Below are 15492 nucleotides of genomic sequence, written 5' to 3' on the forward strand. Positions count from 1 at the left end.
TTTTGCACATGACTTTGTTTTTTTACCTTCATATGCTGAACATCAGTTATCTAGTTTGATATGTTGCTTTGTATTATATTTAGGGGTAAGTTAACGCGTTAATTTCGCGTTAAATCATTAGACTATTAACGGCGATATTTATTTTATCGCGCATTAACGCATGTTGCTCACATGCTTTCAGTCAGTGTCAGTCAGCAGGCTCACGGCAGCACTCTCCTGCTCCCCCTCCCCTCTCGTACATGGCTCAGCGGCGCCAGCCAATCAGCACGCAGGCTCAGCCTGGCCCGCCCACTCAGCTCTCACACTAACTTGACAAACAAACAGCTGAGAGAGACCGCAGCAGCAAAAAAACATGAACAGGGGAAGTAGCACGTTTGGCTTTATTTTAATACCGTAAATGAAATCAAGCTGTATGTTTTGTAAAAAGCCGGTTCATTTCAGCTGAAACACAACAAATTTATCTAAGCACGTGAAAAAACATGAAAACGTCGAGCCACAGAAACGGAGAGAGGAGACGAAACTTCTGTCATTGCCCCGACAGACCCACAGACTGACGTCTCTGACTGAGGCGTTTCAGTCCTCCAGGGAACATCCAGGTAGATCAGTGGTCATCTTCAGCAGCAGTTCATGTTTCAAAGTAGATACTATCTATCATATGTTACTGGAGCCCACACAGAGAATATAATTAAGACCTTGAAAGAACCCAGTACATATATTAAAAAGTGTTATTTAAGATAAGATAACATTAGCTTATCCTTTTTTATCCCACGACGGGGAAATTTATAGGATTAAAGCAACAGGCAGGTGCACACAACACAGACAAAATTACATAAGGATTGAAATATATAAAAGGTGGATTAGCGAAAAAACACTGAACATAACATTATTATTATTATTATTATTATTATTATTATTATTATTATTATTATTATTATTATTATTATTATTATTATTATTATTATTATTATTTAATTGTAATAATAAAATAAAAACCACAAAACCCAGAAGGTCAACAGTTTCATGATACATCAAGCTTAGGGACTGGCTAATATACAGCAGGTCAAAAAAGGCCATATTTTGGCTGCAGTGCTTGCTGTTCTCTTATGAAGAAAAGATCAACTAGTGCACTAAATTCAATAGATGGGTTGAAAATATCCAGTATAAAATAAGTGTTACAAATGTTACAACACTTTTGTTCATATGGCAGCAGAACATTAAAATAAAAATGCTCTTTACACTACTTTTGAATTCATTCTTGGAGTTTGCGCATACAATGCGATTAATCATGATTAATCGGGCAAATTATGCGATTAATCGCGATTAAAAATTTTAATCATTGCCCAGCCCTAATTATATTTGTTGTAGATTTTATTGGTTTCATGGTTATTCCTATCACTACATGCATGCTCAGTATGAGGGATTGCTGCAAAGCCATCAACAATGCAGACGACTGTCCACTGTGGCTCTACGCTCTTTCAGGAGGAGTGAATGCTGCTTGGAGAGACTTGATGCAACCTGCTGGGTTTCCTTAGAGAGGAAACTTTCTCACCAACCTGGAGGATCTAATGGAGTCTGACTTTAGAAAGGACCTTGATGAGATGATGTGTGGTGGATTGGAGCTATAGAAATAAACTGGTTGGATACTTCCCTTGAAAAGGATTATAATCTCAAGAAATTTACCAGGGAAAATCAAAGATATATACAATTAACTTTCACTTTGAGAGTAATGGATATATATCTGAATGCGTACACAACCAGTTTCTCTGTCTGACCTCAGTTGGTCTAACAACTGTTGTATTCCTGCCCAGAAATAAAGATTTTCAGAAAGGAGTTTGCAAATTGTGCATATTCAATAACTGCGATAAGAATCTCCTCTTAAAGTAACGGTGTTCCATTAAGTTCATTTTTCACCTTAGACATTGATTAGTTACTATACTCATCTTTGTAAGCAGATTTTCAGATACATGAGGAGGACAGATCAGCAGCCTTTAGCCGTTACATTATTGTTTTTTATTAATCAATCAAAAGACATCTTGTCAACTCTTTTGGTAAAATGTTATTGTTTTTGTTGTCATCGTTTTATACTCTTAGCTGTGATATTGTGTTTTTATTCCTTATACCAATTAATTATCTTGTGAAGCACTGTGGTCAGTCTATAGTGTGCCATAGTGCTACATAAAGATTGATTGAACTCTCAGGTATTTATGTCCCAAGTTGGATTCTAATTTTAAGCAAGACTGAGAGCAAAGCTGCAAAAACAGTTGTTCATAAACAAAGACTCATATCATATTTATGCTTTAGATTGTTCTTGTGTGCGTTTTCTTTTTAAATGGAACATTGTTGGAGTGATCTCTGCAAAAACATCAATAAAATCCACTCACAGCCCACATCTCAGCAGATCTCCATCTTGGCTCCAGATTTTATTTTGCTCCAGTGGAGAAGAGCTGGAAAGAAACGGGTGCTGGATGAGATCCAGGAGCAGCTCTGGGTCCACGGCTTCATCTCCAGGTTCAGTGCTGCCGTTATCAGCGCTGCAGAGGGCGTCTGCGTGGCGCTCCAAGGAGGGAGGCTTTACTCCAGGCATCATCACATCACCTTTTAATCTTCCTGATGGAACCAAAGCAGAAAAGCCTCATTTTAATGACTAATTTAAACAAAGAACAGGGATGGAGTTTGAAAAAGTTACCTGAACACAGGCAGTATGTTTATAACGTGCAACGCAACGTTCTGTAAGACCACTTTAAAACAAAATGGCTAATTTGCCAGGTAACACTGAACTCTGCTGTTTGGAAACATTAAGATTTCTCATGCAGCTACAGAGAAAAAGTAAAGCTGGACCAATCCAGAACTTTATTTTTCCCCTTGTCATCTCCAGCTTCATGGTGAGCAGAACGGTGCGCTAGCAGCTGCAGTGATGCCAAACATATCTACTTTACCGAGGGAGGCTTTATACTTAGAAATCCTCCCTTTACACCCAACACTTGATTTATTTTAGTGCTCTTAAGGAATGACAGAGGGAATGAGGAAGAGGAATATCAAAGACAGAGTAAGAGAAAGAGACAAAGAAAACAGACATAAATGACTAAATAATCCTCCTTCAGCCATCCTGGGTAAACTGGGGAAAGAACCATGAACGCCTGCAGAGCAACATAATTACAGGGCATCACAGCTGCTGTGCATAAATGTCTGTAGACTTGCAAAGTAAATGTGCCGTAGGCCTGAATTTCCCTCAGTGATGGGTGCAGAGGGCCATCACCCCCCCCCCAGGTATCAGAAGACAGCAGAGGAGCCCAGGACCCAGCAGCCCACAGGGACACCAAGCATCCACCCAGAGGACAGCAGGGGAGAGCCCCCGCACCCATGGAGCAGAGGCCCCCAGAGAACCAGAGAACCAGAGAACCAGAGACGACAGCCGGACTGAGCCTGCCAGCCCCGGTCACCAAAGAGTCCAGGGTCCAGCACCCAACCCCCCCCCCCCCCCCCCCCCCTGGCCTGAGCACAGGGCCTAACCAGGTATCCAGGACAACCCGCCCACCAGCGCGCTAACCGGGCCAGTCAGCATCCCCTGGTACCGTGCTCCATGAGCTCAGAGCAGCCAGAGGCGGGGGGGTGAGCCTCCATCCCTCCACTAGGACAGCATGAGCAGACCAGGAGGCACCAGGAGGCACCAGGAGGCACCGAGCTCCAGACTGAACCAAACCTTAACGACAGGTCACACATTTTTAACAACGCTGAACTATACTGCAGAGGAATCTTCCCACATCCAGTTTTCTGCAGCTTTCTGCTGCTTTCTGCGGCTCAGAACGCTGCGCAGCCTTCAGCGGTCGCATCACCAGCCTTCTGACCGACCGGCAGCAGCAGGAGTCCTTCCAGCGGCTTCAACGCCTGTTGGCAGCGAGTAAAAGCCGCCATTTTGGATTTTGAGGTCAGGGTTGATGAGAAACCTTCACCTGAGCTCAGGAAACCTTTCTGTGAGTTTCTCCAGGTTGGAGCTTCAGCCTTGATGTTCTCATGATGTTTCAATGGAGAAAGAGAAAATGCATTTTTTTATTTATTTTTTTACAGCTTTTGTTCTTGGAAACCGTCGTATTTACTGAGGTGTTTGATGACGGTCAAACACAAACTGCTGAACGCCTTGGTTTAACGTGCTGCTCATCATTACTGCATCTGGAGAGTTTACCGCGGAGGAGATTGATGCCGATTTAGTGACAACAAGTGGGAAACATGAGGCAGCAATTAAAGGAGAAATTCTGCTGAGCGCAGCTGCAGAACCGATCTATCAAAGATCAGTTTCCTGCAACAAATGGGATGCTTTGGAACAAAAGAGGAACATTTATGAATATTTAGAAACCTGCCGACATGAATCGATCCAGAGCAACACGACTGTCCGTCTGACCTGAGATTTCAACCCCAGACCTCAGCATTTCCACAGGTGACCTTAACACGTCTGATTTTGTCCTCAGGGAGCTAAAAAGCGTTTGCAGGTTTCACCAAAGAGAAACCAGAGTTTGCCTTTAACACACAGAAAGGAAGCAGGATTTACAACCATCACCTCCACCACACTGACAGCTTGTTGCTTATTCATGAGTTCTGTGGGTCGCAGCCAGCGCTGTTCTGAATGAACGGAGGAGGAAATATTCACGCTCAGCTTCTGCTCCCAGTCGGTGTAATTATCTGCTGATTTACAGACGCAGCAGCTGATTACACCCAGCGGACATCAGGCTCCGTCCCTGCAGCTCTAACGCTGGATCAGCAGGTTCTGCCCTGGTCAGTCAGGCAGGCCTCACCGGGTCCTGCTGCAGACGTTCTGACCCGGTTCTGACCCGCTTCTGACCAGCTGGGTTGGGATGAATGGCAGAACGTGACTAAGGGGCAGTAAAAGAGAAGATTCTCTGACCACATCCAGAGAGGTCTAGGAAGCCATCAGTAATAAAACAACGTTTCTTCAGAAGCTGCCGTCTTCATCCAGGAGAGACTTCAGCCGCCAGCAGGAAGGCTGAGCATCTTCATCCGGTTTCTCCTTTAGAGCTTCTACTCTGCGGCATGACAACAGGCGGGATTTAGAAACGTTGGGAACCTCAGAGGTTCAGCAGGCGTCAGCACAGCCAGGCTGCTGCTTACGGTTGGTGATGCTAACTGCGCTAACTGGGCTAACTGGGATGCTAAGATGTCGGATGGTTTAAAGCTCGATACCCTGGACTCCCCAGAAGTCAACATGTCTGGAGAGAGAAATCTGCAGGATGAATCCAGGTTTGCTAACCCTGAGGAGAGCAGCACTCCTGCATATGTCCGTGTGAAGCGTAACGTTTGGTGAACGACTTGCTGTCATGCTGTCATTCACACCCTGACGGTGGTGAGCTGAGTTAGTAGCTCTGACCACTGGCAGCAGGCAATGAGATGGTTGGAGGGGGATAGAACCGGCAACCTGCCAGTTACAGGAGGACCTCCATGGTGTGTGTGTGTGGGGGGGGGGCATTTCAGGAGGCGGGTCCGGCCTTTAGTTCCAGTGAAAGGAACCGACCTCTACCGGTCTGGACCCTTCAGGATGAAATAAAGCAAAGATCTGATCTCACAGAAGATCATCAGCAAACCTGTTCTGGATTGGAGTTAAACTGAGCCTGAATCCTGGATCGCTGACTGGTTTGTTCCTCTCAATCAGCTCTACATGGTTTTCTGTTTTTAACGTGTCCCTCTGGCTGTGTAGCTTTAAAATGCCACAAAGAGCCCAACAGGTTTAATTTTTACCAGTGGAGCCTTCCTGCTTTCACCTTAGAGCTCCGCTTGGTTTATAAATGCAAGAAGCTTTATTAGATGTTATTCTGGGACTATTTCATGTTCAATGGACACTGAAACGGGTAGAAGAGAAAAAAGGAGAGAAACAGACGAGACAAAAAGGGAGATAAAGTGAAAGAGGAGAGGAAAGGGAGAGAGTGATATAACATCCTCTGAGTCTGATTCTCACCAAGTAAAAACTCTTCTTCAGAACCAATCTCAGCCCAAAATGCTGATCTGCACCCAGTGATCTACTTTCAGTCGTTATCTCTGGTTATTCTTATCGTCGGCTCCCTCTGCATTTACTGCTGCCAGCCGAGGGCAGGAGAGACCCATCCAATATGGCGGCGCTGCAGTACGTAATGAGGCATCTACGTATTTAATGTCTATGTCTCCTGCGCCCTCCATGGCCGACAGCTGTCTATTAAAGTTTCCTGAATTACGGAGTTGGAGACGATCGGACAGAAATCAGAAGAAACATGAAACAATTCAGTCAGAAAGTCTCCTTTAGAGAGAAGAAGTTATCAGGAGGAGTTGGAGGTTAAAGAGCTCAGATCAGCTGAATATTACGATAACTCAGCCGTCCACTGACAGAGGAAATAAATCAGGACGTGGTTTATCAGCTGACCTGCAGTGAGGCTAACGCTTTATTCTGCTTCCCTCCTCCTCCATCAGATCAAAGACAGAAGAGCAAAATGGAGATTTAGAAATAAAACTTATGTTGCTTTCATCCATGTAAATACACGTCTGCGATGTCTTTGTATGTATTTATATATATTGTGAACTGGCGTTATATAAATAAACTACGCTAAATAGAAGCTGAATGTCTATTTTGAAGTTATAGCCCTCAAGCCCACATAACTCCACCAGCCACCACTGGAGGGGAGCTTCCTGCCCCCCCCCCCCCCCCTCCATCTGACTCCAACAGCCCCCCACCCCCCCATCCTGGCCCTCCTTGGGGGGGGGGGTGATCCAGGCGAGAAGACTAAAAACAAAAGAAGTAAAATAAAACACTCTAGTCAGCCCTAAGGAACCATGCAGACCTGATCCCCGGGTAGACCCCCCCCCCCCCCCACTGAGGAAGGGAAAACTAAACCCCCCCAACACTGACACAGCTCCCACACCACGATCCCCCAGAATGCATCCCTACATGTTTCCAGACGTGGCGGCACCATCTCCAGGATCCGGCTCTCATCCAATCAGCTCAGCCCATCGCTGCTCCTCCCCGGCCGTTTATCCAGGTGTTCAAGGTTCTTGGTTGGTCCAGACTGTCACTGCAAAGGTTAAACCTGTTTCCACCTGAGAGCCTTCAGCCTCCCACAGTCATAAATCAAGTGTCTCCTCCCGGCCCACCGGGGCCCAGCGGGGTCAAGGCCCGGTCCTTCTGGCTCATGGTCCATGAATGACGGAGTTATGAGCCCACAGCATCGGCCCTGAACCGCAACACCAACTTCCTGCTCCTGTTTCTTTCATTTAGCTTATGTTACCACATTTCTGCATGTATTCATCATTTTACCTTTAAATCACCTCCATGTTAGGTGGCAGGATAACCCTGACCCTCATCAGCTCAGCGCTCCTGGTTCCAGCAGCGTTGAACCAGCAGATAGGAGGAGGTCTTGAAATATATTCATCTGTTCCAGAACCCCCCACCCACCCAAAATAAAAACCGCACCACAGTTTCTTGTCACATGCTTTGAAGAGGAAGATACACCTGCAGCCGACAGCCACAGAATGAGCAGCAGGTGAGGATGGCGTCCAGCAGACGGCAGGAAGACGCTGATGGAGGCGAGCAGAGAGGAAGGAGAGAATCCAGAGCTCCTTCACATTTTTCCTCTTCACTTATCTGCAGGCATGTTTGATAAAAACCTTTCACCCTCCCTTTACAGAAACTCTCTGTAGCTGCTCTGTCGCAGCGTTCAACCGGTTCCAGCGCCCTCTAGTGGTGGGATGTCTGAAGCTGGATCGTAAGCTGAATTTTGTCTCTCAGGACCAAACAAAAATAAACAAGTCACAGTAATAAATAAGTCAAGATACACCTGAGCCTCATTCCATGAGGTCAAAGAGAAGAGAAAAAAAAATGAGTTCAGGCGGCTGCAATCTGCCAGTTCGCCACTAGATGTCTCTAACCCGCATTGCTGCAGCTTTAAAGTCGTCTCTGGTTAAAACATCGCTAATAATCATTATGGTGAAACTAGTTTACTTTTGCCCATTTTTGACATTATTGGAAATCTGTTAGTGATTTTAAACAATGTCTTAAAAGAATTCTAATTAAAAGGAGTAAAAGCAGTAATTTCTGTTTCTGTGTAATGTAACTAAAAATATGAAGCTGGATGCCATCATGGAGGCGTGTCGATGTTCATCAGATCAAAGTTCAGACTTTATGCAGGTGCGGGGGGGCTTCCTGCTCAGCCCACCTCCATTAAATTACTGGCCATGATCACCAGCCACTTTTCATTCATCATTTCTATTAAACAGAAGAAAAGTTCCGCCCTGTTCCCAGATTTTCTCCTGCTTAGAGTCTTAAAACATTTTTCCAGAAGAGGTTTTGCTTGTAGAGACTGCTGCTACAGTTTCATAGATCATTTAAAGAAAAGCATTAAACCAGCCAAACGTCCTCTTCCCGCCTCCTTTCTGCCCGGTAACAGATTACGCAGCAGAGCGGATGGTGTTTACAGCCGCAGCATATGTTCAACATGAGGACGCCCTCTGTGTCAATCCTGAGCCGCTTGACGCGTCACCATCTGCCGGCAGCTCGGCGCCGCCGGCCCAGGCCTCCGTTTGCATCCAGCAGAACAGAACCTGCAGAACCTGCAGAACCTCTGCGCCCAGGCGCCTCCTGGAGGAGTCCTCACTATCAGTTCCACAACATTTCAGCCCATTTTCACACTCTGTGAGTTTTATTTCCCTCTCAGGCCACTGAGCCAAAGGATCCATTATTTCCTCACTAGCGGCTTTAGCAGGAGAAGCTTCAGAGACAGATATGAGGTTCAGACACAACGAAGCAGAACGTTATAAACTCACAGCTTTCAGGATGAATCATTGAGAGCTAATGGTGCTGCAGGGCTGCAGCTTCTTTTTTATCAGGAACTCAGGATTATTCAGACATTAAATCAAGTAATGGATAAAAGAAAGTGGCAGATTCTGCAGATATTTAATTACTTCAGCTAATCATGTCAGTAATGAAATACAGGAAAGAGAAGAAGTAAACAAATAGTGCAGTTCTTTATTAAAGAAAATCTCATTTTGTTGCAGAATGTCTTCAGTTTAAACGTCTATAGATGAAAGTTTCCAACATTAACCAGTGAAAAGTTACAGAGCGAGCTGTGAGGCGTTTTCCATCACAAAGCCTAAAGTTAGAAAAGAGATTTAAACTTAAACTGGATCAGAAGCTCCTGAGATCCAGGATAATCAAAGCGTCCTTTATGTGATCAAACCTCACTTTCCTCAGTGAAGCGGGTCTTTCTGGGGTGGTGCCGGTCCGCAGAACCCGCTGACCCGGTTCTCCAGAACCCGCCCGGCGCCGTGTTCTTCCCCGTTAAGCTTAAAGTGAATAAGTTTCACACGTCAGCCGCTAGGCTAACATTAGCAGCAGTGAGACCGATCCCCACTGGACCAGAACCTGGAGCGCTTAATGTGAGGAACGTTAGGAACCACTGAAGGAACCAGTGAAGGAACCAGTGAAGGAACCACTGAAGGAACCACTGAAGGAACCAGTGAAGGAACCAGTGAAGGAACCACTGAAGGAACCAGTGAAGGAACCAGTGAAGGAACAACTGAAGGAACCAGTGAAGGAACCAGTGGAGGAACCAGTGAAGGAACCAGTGAAGGAACCACTGAAGGAACCACTGAAGGAACCAGTGAAGGAACCAGTGGAGGAACCAGTGGAGGAACCAGTGAAGGAACCAGTGAAGGAACCAGTGAAGGAACCAGTGAAGGAACCACTGAAGGAACCAGTGAAGGAACCACTGAAGGAACCAGTGAAAGAACCAGTTCAGCCTGACGTGTTCTGGAACGATGACGATCCACGTTTCTTAACCAGATGTTCCTTAAAAGAGAACCTTAATCGGTCCGGGGTTCCTGCCATCGACGGACAGGCGGAGACTTCCTGCTGCCTCCAGAACCCGTCTGCAGGCCCAAAGCTTCGCTGCATCAGCTGATGGTTCTCTGGACCGACCAGACAGCAGAACAAAGATGGTTCTGGAGAAGCCCGGCGGTGCAGGCATGATGACGGGGCGGTTCTTGGTGCCGTGGAACCAGGACACCTTTCAGTCGCTGCGTGGACCACCGTGGCCTCTGCAGTCCATTAAACGTGAGTCTAACAGCTGAAACTGGGTCCAAACTGGGTCAACAACAGAACCAAGGTCCAAACACAGCAGCAGAGCTACAGCTGGAAAAGAGGATCATGCTGCTGCAGTGCCCTAGTCAAAGTTCAGACCTCAGCCAGTTTGAAAGGGGGGGGGGCAGAGCAGAACCACCGATGGAAAGCAGAGTGGACCAGAACCTCTCCACAGTGACCAGTGGTTTCATTTTTGTTGAGAAAAGAACCGTCACAGCGTGTTTGGACCGTCGGTTCCCCGAGCCTCTAAGCCACTGTGGGGGTGCAACTCAAGCAGATTATGGACCGGAGGGCCGCTGTGGTCCGGGGAGACCGACCGGCGCCGCCCCAGCAGAGTCCAGCAGGTCTGGATCAGCGGCTGCAGACAGACCAGGTTCTGAACTTAAAATGATCCTGAGTCTCAAAGAAAGAAGTCAGGATTAGATCAGGAGGCTGAAGGGAAGCAGCCGGTCCGGACCCTGCAGGCCCAACCCGGGCCCTGCAGGGTCCGGGTTGGGCCTGCAGGGTCCGGCAGAGGAGGCGAAACCCGGTTCTTTGTTGGACCTGATGATGGAGCAGAGGGCGGAGCTGGGTGGTTAGTCAGAACCCGACTCCTAACGGAGCGGTGGCGGATGGACCGGGTTCCTGGAGGTCCCACAGAGCGGCGTTTAGCTGGAGACGTGTCTGAACTCCTTACAGCACCGGACCTTAAATCAGCTCTCAGAGGTCAGCAGAACCGGTCCATTTACGGAGAGTGGAGCGTTCTCCCAAAGTTAGAAAACGCCGTTGTCTCAGGGAACCTCCAACATGGCCGACAGGAAGTCTGCTGATATCATTCACAACGCTGGTTTGGTTCAACTCTGCACATCGTCCTGCATCCCGTCTCTGTCCATGACGGCGACCCGAGGCGAGCCGTGGTCCGACTCACAGGTGAGTCGGACCACGTGTGTCGTTTGCATGCAGAGCGCCCGTGCATAACGCTTGGAGTATATAGTATATATATAGTATATAGTATATACTATATATATATATATATATATAGTAGACCTGATTCAGTCTTGTTGACTCTAAATCAGGAATCAGGGGAACTTTACTGAACTTTACTGAGACGTTCTGTGATGGCGCCACCTGCAGGCCGTGATGCAGAAACAGCCTCAACGTGTCTGACTGTAAAACTGATGCATGAAATAAAACCAGTTCTTCTGGGAATCAACTAAAAAAGAAACTCTTCTTTTTAGCATTCGTCTGGTCAAAGGCTGCAGCTTTTCAGCAGCGTTGGTTAAACGTTTCTCACTAAATCTGCAGCTAGCCTCTCCTGGTGCCTCTGCTCCCCCCATCCTCCGCCGTCTATTGTCGTCTCTGAACAAAAGCAGCGAGACGCAGAACAAAAGTCTTTCTGTCCTCTGCAGAGACACCAGATGATGTCATCGAGGGGGGGGGGGGGGGTGTAGAGTTTACCCCCTTCACACGTGAAGCCGAGTCAGTAGAGCCCCGGGGGAATGGAGACGGTAATGTGGACCAAAGCTTCTGCAGACCCGTTTTAGAGAAAGGAGCGGCTAAAAACCTGAAACCTGCAGCTGATTCATCCTCAGCTTGTTCTGAGGCTCAGGTTTCACCAGAAAACTCCTGAATCTACCCACATCTCTGAAGTCTGTTTGGTCCCTGAAGAAAACGGGCTGTAGAAGCGCTGGAAAAGCTGCATCCCTCCTGCAGCAGCCATCCAGTCTGGCTCAGATGAGAAGAAGCCAAAGAAAGACTGAATCAGCTGATCCTGCTCCAGCAGAGACGGATCAGCTGACATGTGACAAAGTTCCTCAGCGGATCTTTCTCACGCCGCTCTGGTTTTATGTCTGCGCAGCGTTTCAACGGCTCACATTCAAAAAGAAACAAACTGAACCAACCAGAGAGGAGCTGCCTGAAGCCTGAGGAGCAGCTCAGTCCAAGGCTTTCAGCCACAACACTGGGAATTAATGCCAGCTGGAAGAACAGGAGAGCCGGGTCCTCTACCTGCACAGGTGGATGAGCCGGGTCCTCTACCTGCACAGGTGGATGTGAGCTGGCCTGACATTAACGACGCACATCCCCAGCTTTAAAAGCTTTAAATGAAAGCAGCCCAACATCACCTCAGTCCTTCTAGGGTAACGTTAGTTATTAAAGATTAGTGTTAAATTCAGCGTTGGGTTAAAGAACGCTTTGAACTTCCTAGAGGAGTCAGAAAAGCCTCGACACAGAACAGAACCTGGTGACCCAAATGGCCTTCAGCACCAGAACCAAGGCAGAACTCAGAGGAGTAGATGGAGCCAGTCAGGTTCCCCCCGGGCCGGGTCAGAGCGCCGGGTCAGAACGTCGGGTCAGAACATATTCAGCCATTTCTGGGGTAAATTACTGCATTTCCTGATTTTTCTGCTCAGAAGTCTGAGTCTCATTATGACAACAAGTTACTGAACAAAATCAAAGCGATAATTTAATCTGTATTAAAGTTTGAGACTTCCAGCTCTGAGTTTCCACCCCCCCCCAACACCATTAGGGCTAAACTACTTCATATGTATACAAGTTACTTGATTTACATAACACCACCTTTACTTCAACTTAAAATATAAATATAGTCATTATGTTTAATATAAAGTGAGGTGGGAACAAATTAAACATCTGCAGTAAAATCAGCATCAGCTCATTTTTAGAAGGACAAAAAGATGAACATATCAGTTATTTCAATAACTCCCACCATCCCATCATTAACTGTATATGTTGATTATAGCCAATTAATGCTTTGATTAAGGTTAAACATATTGATTACTCTGTATTTTCATACTTCATCTTTATTTGCTGCCGCGTCCTTTTTAAAGCCTTTCAGGTTTTACACCTGGACAGGTAATCAATGCCCCTTTGTGTTGGATTAGTGAGAGAAAACAGCTTTAATTCTCCGTCACATCACTCATATCACTCATGCTTTTTCAGTAATTCTCTGCCATTAACTCCCTTTTTCTGCATCACAACGTTGTTTCTTTTTGTTAATTATGGTTTAATGTTCTCCATATGCCTCCATTAAAGATTTCTAATTCCTCTGGAGGGAAATGCAGCTTCCAGGCTTCTTATTGCTGCCGCGGTGAATCTCCTTCTCTGTGATCCATTGATCAGGGCTTCTTTCCTGCTTAACTCAGGCTTTAGTTACCTGCCTGATATCACCTGTTCTGATATCTTTTAAGTTTTTATTGTTTATTTAGCAATTTATTGAGCGGTCCACCTGCACCTCCAGAACAAAGGAGACAGAGATGGTGGCTCACTGGTTCTGACCTGGACTGGTTCTGGGAGGATGGACCTCCATGTGCTCAGAAACAGCAGCGCTCCACCTGCAGGTTGATCAGAACCTCCAGAACTGACAGAGACACCTGGACAGGTGAGGAAATGTCTTCAGGACTATGAGAAGGTCCTGCTGCCTCTGATTTAAGCCTGATTGCTGCTGATGAGCCGATATCTGAGGATTTACACAGGAACATGGTTTAGATTTCTATTAGCTAGTTTTCCTCAGTGCTGTCAGAAAACAGGCTGCCTCAGGATGTCCTCGTTTCCTCCAATGACCATGAAGAGAAACAGGAGCATGAAGCTCTGAGGACTTTAGCTTCAGGTGTCACAGTTAAAGTGCTGATTGTTGCCATTCCAGCGTGGGACCGAGACGTTTCCCTGATAACTGTAACCGTATCCACCCACAGCAGGTCAGCCGGTCATCAGCCCGCCCTGCCTCAGAGCTCCTCCACCTGCAGCTGGAGCTGGAGATCCTCCACCTGCATCCTGCAGCTCCTCCACCTGCAGCTGGAGCTCCTCCACCTGCATCCTGAAGCTGGAGCTCCTCCACCTGCAGCTGGAGCTGGAGCTCCTCCACCTGCATCCTGCAGGTCACCCTCCATCCACAGTGGCACCAGCAGGAAGCTGCTCAGCCTCCAGGTTCCAAGAAACTAAACCTCTTTCTCTGACAGCGTTCTGCTAACCCGGCTCAGCAGGAACCATCACGGCTCTGGCTTTCTTCTCAGAGGTCCAGTCAGCTGCCTCCAGAGAAGCAGCAGCAGAACCGGGCCGTCCTGCTGTGGGATGCTCCTGGTGCAGGACCTCCAGCTGCAGGACCTCCTGGTGCAGGACCTCCTGGTGCAGGACCTCCTGGTGCAGGACCTCCTGGTGCAGGGCCTCCTGGTGCAGGACCTCCTGGTGCTGCAGCTGGACTCATCCTGCGGTTGTCTTTACTTCTATGAGCCGTTCTTATGAACACTGACATGTAAATCTATGTAAAAATTAATCTCTGGCGTCTCCTCCTTCATGGTTTGCCTGTTCCTCCTCTGTGTTTAGGAGGTCTGATGGAGGTCTGATGGAGGTCTGATGGAGGTCTGATGGTTTCCATCTCCTCCAGCCTGCAGGAAGCGTTGTGACGCAGCGGAGGCGTTCCGCTTTCCTTCGCCCAGAAAGCTGCGCTGCCGGCAGGAGGAGGACGCACAAAGACCGGCTCCTCTCTCTGCTCCTGCCTCTCTCACACTGGATCACCTGTCCGTGGATGACAGCGTGCACGCGCGTACACATGAGGCACACCTGGCGCACTCACACGCAAAGGGAAACCTGTTCCTGAGCTGCGCGGATTAAATGCGCAGCTTCACGGAAACTAAGCGTCTGGCAGCAGGATGGAACAGAAAGAACAGGTTCGGAGTCACAGACGTGTTAAAGTCTGAGCTGAGGAGAACAGGTGAGAAGGAGGCGGAAGTGACCTCATTAGAGCCCACCAACTTACCTGCTGCCTGACGAGCTCACATCAGGAGGACGTCCGTCTGAGGAGAACTGAGGAGAACTCCGCGTCAGCAGCAGAGAACCATCTTCACCGCAGAGCCGGAAGAACCGAGCTGCTGGAAACCCGAAACTACCTGCTGCAGGTAGCCCACTTGCCCCGCCCCATCTGGCCTGTCTGCACGCACGCACCTGTTGCTGCTCACCTGTACCACACTGTCCTGCTGCGGCTGCGTCCCGTTTCGGAGCGCAGGCCTCCTCTGCAGTGGCCTCACTCACCTCCTCAAACAAGAAGGAGGCCGTGAGGAGAGGCCTACAGGTGTACCTCTCTCTCTGAGCAGTACGTCACTTCCTGCCTTCAGAGCCACACCTGTAACCTGCAGGTAGGAGTCTAGGAGGCCTGCAAAGGCTGCTGGGTATGAAAGGGAATGCAGCCTGATTGTTTAAACCAGCTAAACATCAAAGTCCATCAGTCCAAGCAAAGTAGCATTACTGCGTGTATATATATTATATACATATATACATCATACAGCCTATACATATACAGTTAATATTAATAGTTAATATTCTATATTAACTATTAATATTAACTGTATATGTATATACATCATACAGCCTATACATATATAGTTAACATTAAT

General features: G+C 47.4%; 1 protein-coding gene across 1 annotated transcript in view; it reads right to left on the bottom strand.

Moving 5' to 3' along the window:
• si:ch211-137a8.2 (SPEC and KASH domain-containing protein) overlaps positions 1-15192 on the bottom strand; it is a 29989-nt gene extending 14797 nt beyond the window's left edge. The window contains exons 1-2 of the mRNA XM_036131583.1: positions 15058-15192; positions 2382-2607 (exon numbers count right to left, since the gene is read on the bottom strand). Of these exons, the coding sequence (XP_035987476.1) occupies positions 2382-2587 (206 nt within the window). The 5' untranslated portion in view covers positions 2588-2607; positions 15058-15192. The remainder of the gene's footprint in view (positions 1-2381; positions 2608-15057) is intronic.
• Between the last annotated feature and the right edge of the window lie 300 nt (positions 15193-15492).

The sequence above is a fragment of the Fundulus heteroclitus genome, unplaced genomic scaffold, assembly GCF_011125445.2.
Source record: "Fundulus heteroclitus isolate FHET01 unplaced genomic scaffold, MU-UCD_Fhet_4.1 scaffold_44, whole genome shotgun sequence".
Classification (NCBI taxonomy): Eukaryota; Metazoa; Chordata; class Actinopteri; order Cyprinodontiformes; family Fundulidae; genus Fundulus; species Fundulus heteroclitus.